Source organism: Lathamus discolor, chromosome 5, assembly GCF_037157495.1.
Source record: "Lathamus discolor isolate bLatDis1 chromosome 5, bLatDis1.hap1, whole genome shotgun sequence".
Lineage (NCBI taxonomy): Eukaryota > Metazoa > Chordata > Aves > Psittaciformes > Psittacidae > Lathamus > Lathamus discolor.
This window is the reverse complement of record NC_088888.1, coordinates 106,041,712-106,061,920: the sequence shown is the minus strand read 5'-3', so window position 1 is coordinate 106,061,920 and position 20,209 is coordinate 106,041,712. Positions and strand designations below refer to the sequence as shown.

The 20,209-nt window shown below is 47.4% G+C and overlaps 2 protein-coding genes across 4 annotated transcripts; one reads left to right on the top strand and one right to left on the bottom strand.

Moving 5' to 3' along the window:
• Nucleotides 1-102: 102 nt before the first annotated feature.
• Nucleotides 103-18,489, bottom strand: PLA2G7 (phospholipase A2 group VII). Of its 3 annotated transcripts, none has more exons than XM_065681786.1 (11): nt 18,138-18,489; nt 10,882-11,006; nt 8,459-8,609; nt 7,750-7,843; nt 7,114-7,182; nt 6,166-6,313; nt 4,586-4,699; nt 4,215-4,306; nt 3,590-3,763; nt 2,318-2,466; nt 103-1,444 (listed from the first exon to the last, which is right to left on the bottom strand). In XM_065681786.1, the coding sequence occupies exons 1-11, from the start codon at nt 18,481-18,483 to the stop codon at nt 1,341-1,343; spliced, it is 1,566 nt and encodes a 521-aa protein (XP_065537858.1). In that variant the 5' UTR covers nt 18,484-18,489; the 3' UTR covers nt 103-1,340. The 3 variants fall into 3 exon arrangements, with proteins under 3 accessions (XP_065537858.1, XP_065537859.1, XP_065537860.1); XM_065681787.1 differs by lacking the exon at nt 18,138-18,489 and adding an exon at nt 11,611-11,871; XM_065681788.1 differs by lacking the exon at nt 18,138-18,489 and adding an exon at nt 11,162-11,604.
• On the top strand, nt 11,866-13,590 carry IMP3 (IMP U3 small nucleolar ribonucleoprotein 3). The gene has a single exon (XM_065681789.1). It carries the CDS (start codon nt 11,926-11,928, stop codon nt 12,481-12,483), a length of 558 nt encoding a protein of 185 aa, XP_065537861.1. The 5' UTR covers nt 11,866-11,925; the 3' UTR covers nt 12,484-13,590.
• Nucleotides 18,490-20,209: the final 1,720 nt, after the last annotated feature.

Sequence of the window (20,209 nt, the reverse complement as noted above, 5' to 3'; positions counted from 1 at the left end):
AATAGTCTGGGTGAATATCACAGTAGATGTCAGTGTTAGTGCTTACACAGTAAGAAGAAACAAGTGTGTGTCTAGTCCCTTAATAGAGACAATACATATTAGTAGGCTGGAGAGAATTTAATTCTGAAAACAGGTTGTAGATGTTGTAATCTCATGTTAAGCTCACAGATTATATAAGTATTTAATTATTCTGTTAATTGTTCTGCTTGCTTCAGTTTTGTCACGTAATTTTGAAGCAAATAGGCTACAGTTAGAAGTACTCCCCCTTTTGCAAGGTTTATTCATTTAGAAGTCGCTCTTCCAGGTGGCAGCTTCAAGGAGTGGTGCTCTAAAAACCAGAGCTCCAGAGCTTCCTTTAGCAAACCACATAGTCAACTGCTTTTACTGACAGATACAGACAGCAAGTACCTGTACAAAGATGAGTGTCTGAGTAGTACATCCACGAGAGAAACATCAAGATGATCAAGCAATGCTTAATTACTCCTTTCTAAAGGGAGTGGTAAAAGGGACGCATCTCTTCTGTAATTTCACCTACAACAGTATGACTGACAGTGGTAATACAGACAGGAACACGAAGGGCACTGCTTGGAGCTTTGACTAAGGGCCGTTATAGTTGCTACAAGAAAAGTGACCATTTCAGCAGCTTTTGGAATGGAAACAGCCTCAGAGTATGGTAGTAAACACAGATCTTAAATATAAGTGGGTTGAGCTCGTATGAGAAATCCTGTGTCTGAACAAACACTTCTGTTACATTAAGCTATTTCTTGTAGCTTTTACTGGGGCTTACTAAAATAAGACAGTGTTGAAACCCTTCATCTGTTAACTCTCTGACTTAGGAGGAGCAAAAACCTGCTCCAACTTTCAACTGTTGTTGGAGTACAGCTGAAATACCCAAGTGGTTTAACAACAAATCAGAGATTTCTTTTTTTTTTTCTTACACTGCAAAAACAGTTTGCTGGATGCAGACTGACTTAAACCTTGATAAGCACAACTTCAGCTGAATTTCTTAGAGCTTAACTGTCTCTCTGCAAACTTGATTCTAAATCAAAACTACAGAGTTTAAATTACCATCAAATGATTTCCCCTCGGCTGCCTACAAAGCAGAAGCTACCCTGTTGCAGTGTTACAGAGAATCCCACTAACTCATTTGAACTAAAACCTCTCAACATTTTGATGATAATATAACCTAATGCCTTATGTCTTTTTTATTTTTTGTTTTCTTTTTCTGTTCCACACCCCAAAAGCTGTGTAGGTGGCCAACGTTATCACGTGTCTGAGTAATGTTTGGCCAATGTTAGTGTTGTGATGTCTGTAGCATTTTCAGTACTTCTTTGTATTCCTTACTCAGGTTCAGCTGGAGGTAAGTCAATATTGGTACCAGGAATAACATTGGGTCCTATGCCATCCACAAGAGAATCCCACTGATCAAAATCTTTCTTAAGACCTGTAAAATGGGGAAAAGGAAGCCTGAGTTGCAATGACTTAAGTAATTGGCTTTCTTAAAGCTACACTGAAAAATGAAACCAACTTGGCGAAGTAGGGGAAGCATGATGTTTTAGGGAGGAAGAATAACATAGAACCATAGAATAGTTAGGGTTGGAAAGGACCTTAAGATCATCTAGTTCCAACCCACCTGCCATGGGCAGGGACACCTCACACTAAACTATGTCACCCAAGACTCTGTCCAACCTGGCCTTGAACACTGACAGGGATGGAGCATTCACAACTTCCTTGGGCAACCCATTCCAGTGCCTCACCACCCTCACAGTAAAGAACTTCCTCCTTATATCTAATCAAAACTTCCCGTTTAAGTGTTAACCCATTACCCCTTGTCCTATCACTACAGTCCCTAATGAAGAGCCCCTCCCCAGCACCCTTGTGTGTCCCCTTCAGGTACTGGAAGGCTGCTATGAGGTCCCCATGCAGCCTTCTCTTCTCCAGGCTGAACAGCCCCAACTTTCTCAGCCTGTCTTCATACCGGAGGTGCTCCAATCCCCTGATCATCCTCGTGGCCCTCCTCTGGACTTGTTCCAGCAGTTCCATGTCCTTTTTATGGTGAGGACACCAGAACTGCACACAATACTCCAGGTGAGGTCTCACAAGAGCAGAGTAGAGGGGCAGGATCACCTCCCACCTGCTGGTCATGCTTCTTTTGATGCAGCCCAGGGTACAGTTGGTTTCTGGGCTGCGAGCACACACTGAAGCCGGCTTATGTTAAGTTGCTTGCTTCTGTTCTTGTTCTAAACTGAATGGTTATATAGAAGGCCTCAGAGGAATTAAATATTAACTTCATACTTAGATGTAAACAGATACTTACTCAAATGTTTCTGCAGGAAGGCTAATGATGCATGATTGCTTATATCAATAGCTTCATTTGGATCTATTTCTCCTTTTAGTTTGAAAAATCTTCCAATAAGTCCTCCACTCACAAAGGTAAAGTCAGGAAAGCTCTGATGTACTGACCCCCTGCAAACAGAAAAATGAGCCCCAGGCTCTTAAGAGTGTCTGATTAAAAGATGCCATAGGTCGCACAGGCTTCTTCAAAGGCAGTCACACATCTTATACTGTCTTTTTTAGCAGAAGATAAAGCAGGTTAATCTCATGAGCATGAGTAGTGAATGAGATGTGAGTGAGTGAGATGAGTAGTGAATTCTGCCCTAATCACAGAAGGGAAGAAGTTTTGTACATGTTTTACTGTAGTCACTGCAACAGCAATCAGAAGTGGGCTTGGCAAAACTTCAAGTTGTCTCTCTGCTCCGAGTATAAGGTTTATTATAGAGCCATCAACTCTGCTGCACGCAGTACCTTAATGATGCAAGTGCATAAATGCACCCAGAAGGCTATTTAAAGTGTTCAAATGCAGATCTGCCTTTGAGCAAAACTTGCGGCCTGGGGCAGGAATGCATACCTTGGGGTATCGTAAACTTAGGGTTACTGGCGGCTTTGAGAAGTCTCTGTCTCCAGTGTGGGGACATATTGCTATCTGTTTTAAACATGCAGTGAAAACCTGGGCCATGAGAAAGTATTGACTGTCTTTCTGCAGTTATATAGAACCATTGAGTGTTTTCGGTTGGAAGGGACCTTAAAGATCACCTAGTTTCAACCCCCCTGCCACAGGCAGCGACACCTTCTACTAGACCAGGTTGCTAAAAGCCCCATCCAACCTGGCCTTGAACACTTGCCAGGTTTGGGGCAGCCACAGCTTCTCTGGGCAACCTGTGCCAGGGCCTCAGCACCCTCACAGGGAAGAACTTCTTCCTAGTATCTCATCTCAATCTCCCCTCTGCCAGGTTAAAGCCATTTCCCTTTGTCCTGTCCCTACAGGCCCTTGACAAAAGTCCCTCTCCAGGTTTCCTGTTGGCCCTTTAGGCACTGGAAGCTGCTCTAAGGTCTCCCCTTAAGGAGCCTTCTCCAGGCTGAACAAGCCCAGCTCTCTCAGCCTGTCTCCATAGCAGAGGTGCTCCAGCCCTTGGAACACCATTGTGACCTCCTCTGGACTGGCTCAAAAAGGTCCACATCCCTCTTATGCAACTGAACATCTTCAACAAGAGAGTAACAACCACAGAAATGATGGATCCTGGACACTTACTTAATAGTGATCATTTTCTTGTTTGTGTCATTGGAGCTGAGCTTCTTCATCTTTAAGATGTTATCAGCCCACTGGAATTTTTCAGAGTTGATAAAAAGCAGCGGTTGCTGGACACTGTTTTGGTAAATGTCATCTCCTACTGGAAGCATCCATGCGTCCAGGGCAATGCCACACCTGTCAAAAACAATTGGGTACTCTCACAGAAGCAGGAAGCTTTGTATGGAAGTTCTCAGCATGCTTTGATTTGCAGGAGACATGGCAGAGAAACACTCTATGAAACTGAACAGGGGAACAGATGAATGAATCACTTTGTTTAAAAATTAGTTCTCCTCTGGGGGAGAGAATTAATCCATTATTGTAGTATCCATGGTCTCAGTTGCCAGGTGCAGCCCCGCACAGGAGATTCATCAGGGTGCCACAGTATCATGGTACATGATACAGTATGATGCAGCTATTGTGTTCCACCACATCCCCATGGCTGAAAGAAGCACAACTTGAGAAAACAAGACATGCCAAACAAGCCTTTTCTTCAAGAGCTAATCAGCAGTTGGGGGATCTTAGGCAAGGTCCCCTGCTCCAGACCTCTTAAGTGCCAAATGTCTCTTGCCTTGTTTTGCATACTTACCTGAATCTTATTTCTTTGCTGAGACTCTCAATAACTGTAGCACCACCAAAAGAGTGTCCCATCACAGCTATTCTGCTAGTATCAACAGAATCCTGTCAAAAAAATCCAGGTGCTGTAAGAGACTTTCTTTCCCAAACTTTTCTTTTTTTCGTTTGTTTTGTTTTTATGGAATAATTTTTTAGGCAATAGATCCTATTGAAGTAGGAGAAGTATTATTTCAGCTCCATTGCTATCTATCTAGCTGAGAATATTTTCACAGATCTACAGTGTGATCTTCAGAATAGTTTACAGGCACCAGTTTAGAAATGGAAGAGGGAAACCAGAAGCATTATCAGGTGTTTAACAAGATGCAGTCACAGCGCTTCACTCACCTTTAGGCTATTCCAGTCAAAGTTTGAATTTAGCACATTCGTTACTTCCTCTCCTGAATTGATTTTAAGAATGAGATTGAGAGCTTTGATACACTCCTGCGCTCTCTGCTGCACCTGGGGAGAAAGAGAAGTTGGGACAGAGCAGTGGAAGGAATTTTCAGACAACCACTAGGCTTGCAGGCCCTTTGGACACAACACTGTCTGATTTCCCCCTACCTTTTGTGTCCGACACTGTAAGAACTATTCTGAACTGCAGAATGGAACTCTGATGTCTGATCAACAAACAAAACTGACTTTTGGAGGTCCAAAGAGTTGAAGCTCTTGTGTAGAGCCTCTGCACATGGAGGATCTACATGCACATGTAGATCCAAGTGCCAAGACTTTCAATCCTTCATCCTTTCACTACTCAGAGAAGGGGTTGCTGGGATGTGCAAAAGCTTAAGTTATACAACCACAAGGAAGGCTGACTCGCTACTCCTCTTTGTGCTCACTTTGATGAGCAAATGTCACTACATCACTTGCCCCATCTCCACAACACCCCTGAAATCATCTTTACACTGGATAAACCCAAAATAAGAAACTCTCAAGAAGCCAGTCTTCTTGTGTATATATATATATATATATATATATAATATATATATATTCTTGAAAACGGTACAAAGGTGCTGCAAATAAAAGTTCTCATTGTTCAGAATAAGAAGTGGTTTTGACTTCAGTATATCAGTAAAAGAAAAGCTTCAAAAGCAGCCAGAGAACAGTGCTGTCCCTGGGAACTGCAGTGTGTAGGCAGCAGCAAGATGCCTGTGCATCACTGAATTTCAAAGAAATATCAATCTCCTGACTTACCCATTACTGAAATTTGCAGGCAACAGCTTCTGGAGGTTATCTGCAAGCTCAGACACTATGCATTTAGACTTGTAAATAGGATGTTGTATGCACACAGGAAATGACTCTTGTACTGCTGTCTGTATGGCCTAGGGAGATAAACACCTCCCTGGCTAAGTCTGCCTTAGCAGGAAGAAAACACTCCCATTATTTGAAAGATCAAGTCTACACTTGAGGAAATCATCAGTATGACCATTACCACATCTAGTATGGATGCTGCTTATCACAAGGAAGTCTGCATAGTCTACATTGCTATAAACCACATTAAAGTGTGTTGAAGATGATGAAGCCAACATGATTCATCTTGCTATCCAACAGTAAACAAAAGCTAAAGCAAGCCTAAGGCTACACAAACATCTGAAATTAATTCTGTGTCACTTAAAGGCTGGGCTGGGCAGCAAAAGTGTGAACACAGAGAAGAAACAGAAAGCTGACTGGAAGCAGGGGTGAAACAGCTGACTACGCTCAACAGTGCAACTTCATGAGAAAGCTTTGTTGAGGAAGCAGTTTATGCTCTGAAGAAAGCTGCTGTTGGCTTTCCCATCTTCAGGGACACAGGACTTGATGTATTTTTGCATATGCATATGAGTCATGGCAGAAGACTGCAGACATAGTTAAAGGGAAAGAGTCTGCTGGTTAGCCCTCAACATACCACTCCTGCCTCACTTCCTAGAGCCCAGACTTAGGATGAGTACCTGCTTATGGCGCAAACAACGCTCTTCCTCTCCAGTTTTTAGTTTCCTGTAGTAGATCCACTCCTTCTCCAGGCCTGACGCAGACTCTTCCTGTGGTTCAGAAATGGACTTTTTTTTACAGTAATACGTTGCTGAAGCAGATTCATCTCTGTAATATCAACATAAGGTTATTTCTGGGGATGTTTGAAATGAAGTTTGCGGAAATTTTAGCTTTCACTTATCTCAAGAGATTCAGCTACCCACCAATGCTGCTGCAATCACAACTGAGTGTTGACAGACTTTCTAAATGATGCATTAACCCCACCAAAACTCCTGCTTTCTTTATATTATAGAATCATAGAATAGTTAGGGTTGGAAAGGACCTTAAGATCATCCAGTTCCAACCCCCCTGCCATGGGCAGGGACACTTCACACTAAACTATGTCACCCAAGGAAGTTATTATCCAGGCTCTAACAGAGAGAGAAAAACAGATTGCCTGAAGAATGATGAATGATATCTACCTCAGGACTTCTCATTCAAGGGCTTATCTAAGCAAATCCCCTTTAGAATCAACTAGGTTGGAAAACACCTCTAAGATCAAGTCCAACCTTTACCCCAGGAGTCCAAGTCCACCACTAAACCTGTCTCTAAGGGCCTCATCTACATGTTTTTTTGAACACTTCCCAGGACAGTGATTCCACAACTGCCCTGGGTAGCCTGTTCCAATATCTGAGCACCCTTTTGGTGAAGAAACTTTTCCTAATATCCAGTCTAAACCCCACCCTTTGCTTAGATAAGAGTTAAGCTGAGAAACAGAGAGGGGGTGAAGAGAACAGCATGTGAGGAGGGTGACAGGGCTGAAGAAGGTAAGGTAGTTTTTCTTTAAAAATACACGTAAGTTCCTCTTTAGAACTTATTTAATGTGAGAAAGTTTTCCACCAGACCTCAGGAACGTGCAGTATACGCACCTGTGCTCCACAGCAGCCACTACAAAGCCTTGAGAAGCCATCTCTATGCAAATAGCCGAATAGATGGTCCTACAATCAAAACCACACCATGGTAAGACATGTGCATAGGTCCTTATTTCAGTTGGACTGCTCTTTAAACGTTGACCACACTATGTATGTGTGGTTCACATAGGTTCACACACATAGGTTCGCTATTTCTTCTGTTTAAATTTGCTAGCCAGTAAAGCAGGCTTTTGTATGCCAGGCACCAGAGCCTTTTCACAAAACCCTGTTACTGTTTTACTACCTATTCAGAAGAAAAAATGTTAATGATTTTAAACAAGTAGCACATATCACACTTTCCAGCTTCAAAGAGCTATCCAAAAATCAGCTAGTTAATCTTCACACATGCTCACGGATTATGAAATACCTTCACCCCTAAAACACACAGGGGAAACACAAACAAGTACACCAACCCTGCTTTTATTTACTGCTGTTGATTTCAGTGGAAGGGCACTGATACACAGCAGCCTGTTCTAATCTTTTCCAACACCACAGAGATCTCACCCCCCTACTGAAAATCTGTTCAGAACCATTCTTGGAGGCTGCTGTCTACATAGACAACAAAAATAACTTGTCAGCCATCTGTGGAATTACCGAAAAGCTCCAAGTCCATGAGAAAAAATGAGGAGTGGGTATTTTTCTCCCAGCTTAAAAGCAGCATTTGACTTTGCAGGACAGGTCACTGAACCTAGATAAAAATTGAAGCATATGTCATTATTACTGAAATGAGAGAATCTGGTGACTGCTGATTTCATGGTGGTCATCTAAAGATAAGGTACCAAATCTCATCCTTATAATACAGGAGACAAACATAGATCTGATTCTGAAAACACTTTCTACTAGGGAAGTTACTTTCTTCTCCTCCTCCCATCCACAGCCTAGCACAAGCCCTATATATGTCTTAAACGCTATGAAAACAGATTTATAGGGATAGGCATGCATGCAAGTCTAGTTGGTATTCAGACCTTAGGATCTATCTGACCTTTGTATATCTATGACTTTCCCTGTGGGATTTAAATCCCAACACATAGGTGCACCTTAACCAAGCTCTTCCTAGAGCAAACTGCCCAGCCATTTCTACTCAGCGCAGTCAAGACACTGCAGATCTGCCTGAGAACTGAATCATGTCCAGCATTGAGCCTCACTACACAAACCCATCCCAAACAAACACACTTCTTTGAGAAAAGCTGTTTTTCAGTCCTGCAGCAGTAACACAGGGCTCATGGAGCACTCAAGCGACAACTGACTGTACAGAGCTCATGCCCTTGCACTAGTCAAGGAATAAAACCAGAATCAGTCTTACCAACGTAGTACTGGAAAAGCCTTTCTCCTACAATTCGATACATGTTAAGGAAGTCAGAGAGTCCCTGATAGTATTCTTTATCTGGAATCCATGGTGCCTCTTCATTATCTGTGGCACTGCATGATGGATAATACAGGCGCAAGAAGCTTCCCTGTGAAGAAAAAGTAGAAACATTTTTGCCAAGGGCTTCAGATACAAGAACAACAGCTCAAGAGAATTAACTCACGAGAAAATGGTTATTCTAGATAGGATTTGATGCCGATCCGATGTCACTATCTTTCTGTCCCTGCAATGAATTTAAAGTAGCATGACTGTTGGCATCCAGGCAAAGATACACATCACCTTCTCTAGGTTATCCTATGGCTAGTTCATAACGCTCCATTTCATGAAGTTAAGCATTACAAACACTACCTATTTGCTCCATTTCTGCATACTGCTGGGTCATTTTTCCTGTGTTCCTCACTATGCCTCCCCTTCAGGGAATGGCACAATGCTGCAGTCTGATCAGTTTAACAGGGGTGACTCTTGCTTCACCCTTCCAGCTGTTACTGACCCAATTCAGCTTGCTAACTGGGAAAAGAAGAACCCTTCTAGAAGTATACCTTTCCTCTAGGTTAGCAAGACAAATTTTACCCTGAGACTCGTTTCTCCAGCAGAGTGGGTAGTCACAGGCATGATCTCAATGTGGCCATAGTATGGCTGGCTAAGCTGAGCAAAAGGCAGTCAGTAAAGCTCTTGGGCTGTTTACAAGTCTGCAGTGGTTCATCTTTCTAAACACAACTTTGTTAACCTGTGTTTTAGCTGCCTCTGTTTCTTACCAGTTTGGATCTTCTTTAACTGTCTGCACTCCAGGTCTTCCAGGAAATCACCCACACTTTCCACATTTACACAGATCCTCCATAGCCCCTTGCCAAGATTCCTTCTATGCAGGCAGCAGCAATGTACCATGGCACACCTTAGAGCAGACCTCCCGGCAGATAAGCTGTTTGTAACTTGTATTCTTACTTCCTGGCTTGCAAGGAAATTTGTGACACTATTCAAATTCTCTGTCTTGCTAAAACTGTGCTTTTGTTTTAACAAGTTAAGTCCAGGGACAAAAAGAACATGAACCTTGGAACAAACTCTGGTTTCTTGAACACTAATTTATCCGTTTCATACATAACATGCACCAAAAACTTGTTTAATGAAGCTTGAGTCTATTTAGTCATCAAACTTAAATCAAGCTTTGACACAAAGACCATTACAGAAGAAACCACCTTCATCTGTACTGGAAGCGATATTAATTTGATCCCAGAATGATTCCAGTGAACTTCCCCAGGTGACTAACTGCATACCAGAAAGGGGAAGAGGTTCATTACCTGCACCTGAGAGAACTGTAATTATACAGAGTGCTTATCTCAGAAAAACACAGGCTGATTGCAAAGAGAAACAAACTGCTTATTTTATACTAGTATGGAGTAAGCTCAGTAAAGAAAAACATATGAATAATCACTACAGACTGATCACAAGTTCCACTATACCTGGCTAGCCTGAGGAATAAAACTACAGTGTAGATGCAAGCACATTCTCATGGGAAAATTAAAAAGCAACAGAATTTCAAATGGAAAACCACAAGTGAGCTCATCAGCTGCCTATTTACTGTCCCCATCTCCTTACCGTGGCTTCTCCCTGTACTAACCACTTACAGAATTGACATCCTGCTCTTTTACAGATAGGTAAAACCTTAGGAAGACACCTCATGCTTTACCCTGTGGCTGAAACACTGCCTACCCTCATCACCCAGCCCTGCCAAACCCTGTTGGGATCTTTGTGATGAGAAAACAGCTACAGTCTCGGAGACTGCATGTGGAGTCTCTGCAGCAGCCAAAGCAGAAGGCAGCAGTGGGATGGATGGGAAGAACCCCATGGGTCCCAGGAGGACACAAGCTGGTCTGCATTATCTTGCCTAAGGGAGCCAGGAAGGCAAGTATGCTAGGAAGGTGGGAGGAAGTAGCTATAGGGGAGACTTGTAGTTTACATCCATCTGAACTTCATTACTGTAAGAGTGACAGAGCACTGGAACAGGTTGCCCAGGGGGGTTGTGGAGTCTCCTACACTGGAGATATTCAAGGCCCGCCTGGACAAGTTCCTGTGTGATGTACTGTAGGTTACCCTGCTCTTGCAGGGGGGTTGGACTAGATGATCTTTTTAGGTCCCTTCCAACCCTTGGGATTCTGTGATTCTGTGATTCTGTGATCTGGTAAAGGCCCAGTACACATACTACACTGGGACAAAGAGGGCAGGAAGCTCAGCTCTGAGCGTGTGCCATGGAGCATTCCTGCACACAGACAAGACCTTCTGTTTGATTCATCTGTACAACTATAGTGAGTCGTTTCACTAAAGCTGTAGCTTTAAGTCTAAGAAGGAAGCACCAAGCGCTTTACCTCAACTTCATTTTCTGTCATCAGGTCTGTGCATCCAACCGAGTGTGGTCCCTTTCCTTTAGGGATCCTGTAAAACTTCTCAGCACTGCTGCTCCCCGGTTCCATTGGTGCATTCACTGACAAACCTGGGGAAAACCACAAAGCAAATCAAGAGCCTGCAACGTCCTGTGTGACAGACCACCTACCCTGACATGTTGAAGATGCAGGAAATTAAAGGTTGAGCTGATACAAGAACCTTGATGAGAATCAGAGATCTAAAATCCCGAGTCACCAGCCTGACCTGCTCTTTTGGGGGGTTCCCTTGGAGCAGTATCCCGAGTCCCAGGGATCAGAGAACACCATGCACCGAACAGAAAGGCAAGGAGGAATCCTTTGGCTGTGGGCGCTGTGGCAACACTCAGGAGGTCGAGGTGCTGCGGTGCGGGGCAGCAGCAGCAGTCTCACTTCTCGGGCACGAAGAGGGAAGAGCAGCAGATTTCAGTTGTGAAGGCAGTTCCCTCCCCACCAGGCTACGACATGGAGCTGCTCCTCCGAGTCCGACCGGCAGAGAGCGGGGATTTCTCAGCTCCTCGGTGAGCAAAACAAGCCTACGCATCTGGGTAGAAGGGTGTCACGGAGAAAACCGAAGGCCGGAGCCGTTCCTCAAGAGGGAAGATGAAGGCTGGATTTGGCCACTGGAGAGAAACGCCCCGTCCGCGCAGGGGAGGCTGCTGGGAAGCCGGCCCGTACCTGGGGTGAGCCCTCGGAGCCAGGCCCGCCCTGGGTGCCCGCACAGCGCAGCGGGGAGCAGCCGCATCCCTCCCTAGGCAGCGCGCCCCGCGCTCCGGCAGCCGCCGCGGCTCCAAGCAGCCACTTCTCCTTCCCCCGGTGGCAGCAGCAGCCCCAGCACCGTGTGTCCCAGACCGGCAACCATACCCCCGCCGGCAAGGCCTCTCGGCCAGCCCCCAGGCCCTCCGGGGCGGACGAGGAGGGGCCGCGGCGGGCGGAGCGCGGCCGCTCCTCCCCGGAAGGGGCGGTGGCTGGCGGCAGCACGTTCCCGTCAGGATGGTGCGGAAGCTGAAGTACCACGAGCAGAAGCTGCTGCGGCGGCTGGAGCTGGTGAGCTGGGAGGCGGCGGCGGGGAGCTTGGCCGAGGTGAAGGCCCTGCGGCGCTACCGGCTGGGCCGGCGGGAGGACTACGTGCACTACAAGGCGCTGGCCCGCGCCGTCCGCACCTTGGCCTGCCGCCTCCGGGACCTGGGCCCGGCCAGCGCCGCCTTCCGCTCCCGCTGCGCGGCCGCGCTGCTGGAGAAGCTGTACGGGCTGGGGCTGGTGAGCGGGCGGCAGTCCCTGGCCGTCTGCGAGAGCCTGTCCGCGGCCGCGTTCTGCCGGCGGCGCCTGCCCTGCCTGCTGCTGAAGCTGCGCATGGCGCAGAACCTGCGCCACGCCGTCACCTTCGTGGAGCAGGGCCACGTCCGCGTGGGGCCCGAGGTGGTGACCGACCCCGCCGTCCTCATCCCCCGCGCCATGGAGGACTTCATCACCTGGGTGGACGCCTCTCGCCTCCGGCAGAAGGTGCTCGACTACAACCAGGAGCGCGACGACTACGACCTGGCCGCCTAGGGATGCGCTGCCTGCCCTGCCCGTGCTGCCCGCACGCCTCTGCCCCACTCCTTAGGGCGCCATGGGCAATAAAGACACACGGTGGTACCACTATAGATGTACAGCCCCCCTCAACGTACCCGAGAGGGGAGCAAAGAGGAAACCTACCATTGGTACCCTGTTGCTCTGCTCCCAGCTCCCCTTTGCACCTAGCAACTCCATCAGCATAGAGAAAGTTCCACATCCGTCGCTCTGAGAAAACACTGGACAGCCCAGCTCCATAGAATCGCCGAATCAACTAGGCTGGAAAAGAGCTTTAAAATCATCAGGTCCAACCATTCTCGCAGGACTGCCAGGAGCACCACTCAACCATATCACTGAGGGCCTCGTCTACGTAGTTTTTGAACACTTCCAGGGACAGTGATTCCACCACTGCCCTGGGCAGCCTCTTCCAATACCTCTCTGTGAAGAAACTTTTCATACATTCCCATAAAGTGAAACTGCTCGGGGGGAGCTTTACCTGATGGCAGGCGAGGATGCGGTTGGGTTTAAATGCTTGGCCGCTACTAATAGCAGTTGGAAGAGGGCTTAAGCGCAGATGAGGATTGAGTTTAAGACGGAGCTTGACAGCTTTGCTGCTGCTCTTTGAAGAGATGGCCCTGCCAGTTCCTCCTGCAGCTGGCTCAGTGACTGGGGGAGCTGCTCCTGGGTTTCCTCTTGGTACAGGGGAATGTGTATATGGGGGAAAGGCAGAGATTGTGTGGGGTCAGCAGTAAACAGGGAAGCCGAGTACTGCGTTTCTGGAACTGTAACAGTTTTAGCCAAAAATGGAATTAAAAAGAAAAAAAAGCTGACTTCGTTTTCATGTGAAATTGTAAAGGGAAGTTTTATGCTCTGGGTTCAGCATCTTTGCTGTATAGGGTTCTAGCTGACAATTAAGCATCATTTATGGAGCCAGGTCTAACTGGAGAGGCATCTGGGCAAAAGCTGGCCTAACTAGAACTGCAAATCTGGGGTGAGCTTTTGCATTTAGCACAGAAGCCAGACGGTACCTAAGGGGAGGCTCAGGCCTTCTGGGGCTGTTGGGAAGTTTATTTCCCGTTGAAATAAAGAGCACAAAACCAAAAATCGAACAGTTGTTATAAGTAACTGAAGAAATGTGTCTGCTGTTTTATGATGTAGTTTCTCTGAGAGGTTCTTGTCATTTTTAAATATTCTAGTAAGCCCTGTTTGTCAAAAAGCTACAGACCTTTTGGGGGTTTTTTTAATAGGTACAAGGCTATTGCTAGGTTATAAACTGGGTTCTTTTGGTAGAAATGCCTTCTTTCTCCTACCCAGGGCTACAAAAGGACTTCGCAGTAGGTCCAAGAGCAGAGCTCTGACTGTCCATCCCAAGTCTAGAGGGCTGGAGTTCATCTGCTGCCACTGCCCTGGGTCTGGCTTTTCTGAACAGAAAAGGGTGTTTTGGGGGCATTAAATGACCAGAAACTATAAAATATTATGGCTGGTTTTTTTAAAAGCAAACAGTTAAAATTCCTGCTAGTCTCATAAGCCAAATGCATTAAGCAGACCATTAAGTTTTAAAGCACTAATTAAGAAAAGGACACAAAAGAGGTGGGAAAATCCCATTGCTTATCTTATGACCTACTCCTGTTTATACTTGAATTTCAGTAAAACATCACCTGTAATACCTTAACATTTTTCTTGGGGCATGCACCTTGCTTATGGTAAGAAATGCAAATTGAAAAGATGTTTTGCATCTGGAGCATGATTTTCCTTAATCTAGACCAATGTAATTTCTTGTGAAATCCCAGGTTAAAATGATGTATATGCTCCGCTTTACTCTTTTGGGGGGATCAGAATCACAGAATGGTTTGGGTTGGAAAGAACCTTAAGGATCATCCAGTTCCACCCCCCTGACACGGGCAGGGACACCTTCCACTAGACCAGGTTGCTCTGAGCCCTGTCCAACCTGGGCTTGAACACTGCCAGGGATGGGGCAGCCACAGCTTCCCCGGGCAACCTGTGCCAGCGCCTCACCATCCTGATAGTGAAGAACTTAATCCTAATAGCTAATCTAAATTTCCCCTCTTTCAGTTTAAAGCCATTCCCCTTTGTCCTGTCACTTTGTAAAAACTCCTTCTCCAGCATTCTTGTAGGCCCCCTTTAGAATTAAATAACAGCATAGTACAGGGCATTTTACTACTCAGATGCTAAGCTGCTGCTCTGCCCAGTTTGTCTGCCTCTGAAAGGAACAGCAGAAAAAGAAATGTTGAACCTGCATCCTGTTAGCCTCTGCAGTTTATGCCGCACACCTGTTCTTTTTGTCCTAACCCAACTTGTCATCATTTATGTGCCCCCAGCACCTGTAGCAGAAGAGAAACAACCCAAAAACCCTATAGCTGTTAAATTAAGTGCTGGGAATTGATTTTCTTATGGATACTGTGAGATAACAGCATCCATCATGCCACCTCTCCTCCTGCAGTACTGGAAATCAAAATCTTACATTCTTACTTAAGAAATGCATCAGGCTGTTTATCATCAAATGTTATGCTGTATGTTTATCACAGAATCAGCTAGATTGGAGAAGACCGTCAAGATCATCAAGTCCAACCTTTACCCCAGTCTGTGTACGCCTTAAGCCTGGAATCCTGCAGCCCAGCTGGTTGTACAATAGGTGATGTCTGAGATGAGTGTGCTGCTCCTAGATTTTTAACAACTGGAGTCCACGCATGCCCTGGACAGTACTGGATCCCCTTTAAGTGCGGTAACAGGGTGTTGTCAAAGCGTGAAAATGGAAGTTGAAGTTGCATCTGACAGCAGCATGCCCACGTTGGTGCTTACGAATGCTGTCAGGCAGATGATGGCTTCCTCGTGTAATGGTGGTTTGTGTGCCAGAGCCAACATGCTGTGGCTGTCATCAGGCAGTTCATGCAGCAGCTCTGGAGCTGGGGATTGGAAGGGTGCAGGAACCAGCTCCAACAGCCTTTCCGGGTACTTAAATTCCAAGGCTGGATCCAGTGTTGGTATAAATTGGCACTGACTTCCCTGGGTCTGTGTAAGCTGGCACGAGGAGGTAAGCTGGCATTGTGCTTTTGGGGCCCAGATCCTGCAAGCTCTCTGGTGCTTTGGGGGCTTGCAGTAGGAGAGCTTATGCACATGAGAGCAGCAGAACAGGGTTGTGGGTATCACTGTGCTTCTTCCTGGCACCTTCCCCACTGCATTTGCCATTCCTCAGGCTGCTCAGCATCTCCATGCAGCGTGTGGGGAGTTACTAGTGGAGAACAGAGGATGGGGGTGCTGGTGTTGGGGTGACCTCTTCCTGTGCCTGAAAAAGCCTCATCTCTGCCACCTCCATAAGTATCCATCCCAGCAGCTGGGGGATGGAGAGGTGCCAGCTTTTCCAGCAAAGGAGGACAAAGCTGCAGCGGGGTCTGGGCAGTGCAAGAGCAAACAGGGAGCAGTTGGTATGCAGGAGCTCTCACTTGGACAGTGGGCAGCAGCAGGGGAGGTTTTACCAGTGCCTACAGTTTTAGACGGGTTTTCACCTCCTTGTTTTACTTGTTTTCCTCTTTGTTTTTCCCTGACCTTGGCTTGTCCTTTATTTGAAGGCTGCAAAAGCGGGGGAGCGGAGCCTGCCAAACGTGGGGGAGCAGAAGGACAAAGCTCTTCACACTGAGCCTTTTGCGTTGCAGAGCGCAAATGGCTGAGGCTGTCACTGAGATGCAAATGTGTATTTTTCCACTGATGTGAGACACTTCTTTTTTTTCCAGTAAACAAGCACACAGCACTTTTTAAAGGCTGCTTCCATCCAACAAGTGTTCAAGGCCAGGCTGGATGGGGATTGGAGCAACCTGCTATAGTGGAAGGTGTCCCTGCCCGTGGCAGGGGGGCTGGAACTGGATGAGCTTTAAGGGCTCTTCCAACCCAAACTATTCTGTGATTCTTAACATCTTGGTGTGGCTTAGTGCAGGGGTGGTGCTGACCTCAGTAATTTGGTGACAGCGCATCACCATGAGCACAGATGGCACATGAGGCTGGGGAAGGAGGGTACATGCTTTCTCAGGATCAAAAATGGAGACACAGAAGCAAAGGTGGAGGTGGGTGATTCCCAGCCTTTCAGGTGATGCTCCTGTATCCCAGGTTAGGCCAGGTTCTTCCAGCCATGCCTCCGTGTGCTCATCTCAGTAGCACTCCCCAGTGAGATGCTCTGCAGCAGATGGATGTGTCACTGCTCCCTTTGGTAATTTAAGTATGTTCCCTGCCTGATTTGGCACTGCAGGTTGAACCAGAGCAATTTCTCATCACTGGGGCATGGGATCACTGTAGACCCTACCTCAGATATCAAAACATTTCAACATTCACTGGATCTGCAGGGGGAAAGCACTCTTAAGAGTTATGACAGCATTTACCTTAAAGCCCCAGTTGTGGCCACTGCTCTTAAGTGCCTCATCTTAGTCACCAAAGAAACTCTTTGGGCCTGCAGCAGGACCTGGGTGGTGGAAAACCTGCCTGCTGCATGGCTGGGAAATGGGGGTGGGACATGGGGACTTCGAGTGGAAGTAGCAGGCAGCAGCTTTGGAATCAGCAGGAGGAGGCACCCTCCAGAGATGGAGATCTGAGCGTCTCCTGTTTCCGCCTATAGCTGCCCATTAGAGGACCTTCCATGTCCCCAGTAGTAAGTCACAACAGCTTCTCAGCTGCTGTAAATCATGTCAGCAGGGCTGGTAAGTGCAAGCCCAGATGGCTTTGCCACCCTTGGTTCCTGCCCTGAAGAGCCACTACCTACTGCTCCTGGAGGTGGTTGTGTCACAGGCTAAAGTACAGGCAAGCTCTGTTAGTGTCTGACTAACGTTACAGTCCACCACCTTGTCACCTGTAGCTGAGCTCATTGGGCTTAAAGTACACCAGGGCAAACCACATCCTGAAACCACCATCTCTCTCCCTGCCAGCTCCAATAGCAGCCAGGGTGCAGGGTCCCGCCTTGCAGATGCTGGGTCTGGGGGAGATGAATGCCATGATGCAGAGCACCCACAACCTCATGCTCTGTGTCCCTCACAGCCTCCCAGAAGAATTTAGGTTGGAAAGGACCATTGGAGGTCACGTAGTCCAAAGCCCAGCTCAAAGCAGGGTATGTATAGGGCTGCCTCGGTTTTGCATGTCTCAGTGTTGGACATATGAAGCGGAGGTTAGTCACCCTTGCTGTGAATTATTTTTTCCCCTTCCCTCTAGTCTGAGTTTCCCTTGGTGCAGACTGGGACTGTTGCTTCTCATCCCCACGCTGGGCATGTCCATGTCAGGAGGTGGGCTACTTTTCCCTGCAGGAAAACTCCATTCACTTTTCCTCTGAACATTGGCTGTACACACAGCAGGATCCACCATGACCCCCCCATGCAGCTCACCCAGAGCAAATCTGACGCCTCTGCAGGGACACACAGGGATTTGGGGTCAGATAAGGGGCTGGGAGGAAGTGGAGAAGCTTGAGCCTGTGAGGATTTGGGACAGGCTTTGGGAAGAGCAGGCTGAAGCCAGGAGCGGGGGCAGTGCCAAGCTGTGCCAGGGACTGCACCGAAACTACCGAGCTCCTTAAAATCCCCCTCGCACCACGGTTGCTCCTCCCCACGCCGTCCCCGGACCCTTCTTCCCCATGTAGCAGTGCTTGGCACCCCACATACCTGGCGTGCAGTGCCCCAGCCGCCCTCCGCTCCCGTCCCGCCGGCTGGAGGTGCGGGACGGACCCGTCGGCCACCGTGGTCCCTCCGGAGCCCGGCGAGAGGCGGCTGCTCCCGCAGGAGGACGTCTCTGTCGCGGGCAGCCCGGCGGCCGGGCTCTCCCTGAAGGGGAGGGACCAGACTTTGCCTTAGCGCTCAGACGGGACAATCTGCCCGGGAGGGACCGCCGCTGCGCCTGGAACAGCGTCTGGCACGGGGCCATGCCTGAAAACCACTGCGCGCCGCACGGGACCCCGCCGCCGCTTAGGCGCTGGGCTCTGCTTTGCACGGCGGTGACGGGTTTATGCATGGCATTGCTGGCGTGCGGCTGGGAGCTCTCCCGGCTTTCCTCCGGTGCCGCCGAGCGTGGCTGGTCATCCCAGTGAGGAAATCCACCCAGGCAGGCTGCGACATCCTCCGGAGGAGCCGCGGCGCTTACGGGATGCTTTTGGGCGAGGAGAGGGGACCTGCAGCAGGGAGAGAGCACTGCCCTTTGGATCAAGGTCCCTCCATAAACATCCAAATCTGGATGTGGGATAACAACACTCCAGGGAAACCAATCTCACTTTCGGGCCAACCTGAGCAGTTTAGGCTGGATCAAGTGCAGGTCCCTACCGATTGGGCAGATCTGCACCTGCTCCCGCACTCATTTATGCAGCCCTGGCGTTTGCCCCTCATAACGCAGAGTTTAGGGCATTAACCCCCAAACGAACACCAAAAATAAAACATCAGTTTTCTGAGACAGCCAACAGGCTGATCCAGCTGATGAAACAGCCGTCTGAGCTTCAAGGCCAGCAAAGGGAGGCAGCAGGGGAGGGACAGGAGGTAAAATTTGGCTTATGAAGCTGCATCCTTGGAGAGCTGGTGAGCCCTGGGGGTGGGATTGTTGGCTTCTCTTCTTCCCCTTTGCATATACATGTGTGGATATAAACTGAAGCTAGCAGATCACAAAGGTGCTTGACATTTAAGTTCTATTTTTATACTATGATTTTTGTTGGCAATTCCTTGAAAAAGAACAAGAAAGTGGCATGAAAAGGTCCAAGATTATTACTGGTTTTCCTGCACTTTTGTCCAGCACTCATTTCGGTGATGTCCTGGATGCATTAAAGCATAACATTTTCAACATAGATTTAATGCTGATGAAAGGTCTTGAAAAACAACTCTGAAGACCTTTATTTAATCTAAAGGGACAGGTTCTTCAAGGTTAGTGTGAGACAATGAGGAGGAGATGGTGTGTGTTTAAAGCAACAGAGACATGCCAAAGCCAATGATACTTTGGTAGCCCACTGAGGAGCTCCAAAATTTATTATATCTTTTAATATATTCAGATATTCCCTGATATGCAGGATTTAAACTCAGTAAATGTCATGTATGGGTCTTTGTCTTCTTTCTGGGCTACACAGTCCAACCACATAAATCAGGGGACCTGCTTGGTGATTCCCTCTGACCTTTTAAATCTCATCCTTTTCTTACAAGAAAGCAGGGTAGAGATGGTTGTGTGCCTCTCCAGCCTGTATTTGGGATGTGGTTGGCATGTTTGTGGGAGTTGGGAGCAGGGAAATGGCCCCATCCACCTCTGGCTCCCAAGATGTAGACCCCAGGATTGCAAACCTTCCCTCACATCAGCCTCTGCAAGCTCCCATGTTGGTCCTTTCCAACATGCTGAATGTGGAAATCACACTCTTTTCAATCTGTGAAAATTACTCCGTGGAGTAAATGCAATACAAAACGCAAAGCAAGGCTATGGAGATGGGATTTTGAAGCAACATGCCATAGCTTGATTATTTGCACCAAAGAACTTCAGGAGTACCTTCACAGACATTTCTTTCATTGCAGTAAAGCACCACCAATAATGGATCTGCAGCTCTGGCAAGGGAGGAGCCAGTTTCTATGGTACTGAGTACTAACAGACCCCATAGCAAATGTTTGGCCTGAGCTGGCGGTTTGTTAGCAACGTCCTTGAGAAATGCAACGTGGTTTTATGTAGAAGTCCTTTGTATCAAGGGCTGCACTTTGCTCCAGATTTCCGTGACTAC

Coding starts and splice junctions, on each gene's coding strand:
- IMP3 (XM_065681789.1), top strand. CDS start 11,926: ATGGTGCGGAAGCTGAAGTACCACGAGCAGAAGCTGCTGCGGCGGCTG.
- PLA2G7 (XM_065681786.1), bottom strand. CDS start 18,483: ATGCATAAACCCGTCACCGCCGTGCAAAGCAGAGCCCAGCGCCTAAGC. Junction 11,007..18,137: donor GCTGGGGCACTGCACGCCAG/GTATGTGGGGTG, acceptor GGTTTTCCCCAG/GTTTGTCAGTGAATGCACCA. Junction 3,764..4,214: donor AGCAAAGAAATAAGATTCAG/GTAAGTATGCAA, acceptor TGTTTTTGACAG/GTGTGGCATTGCCCTGGACG.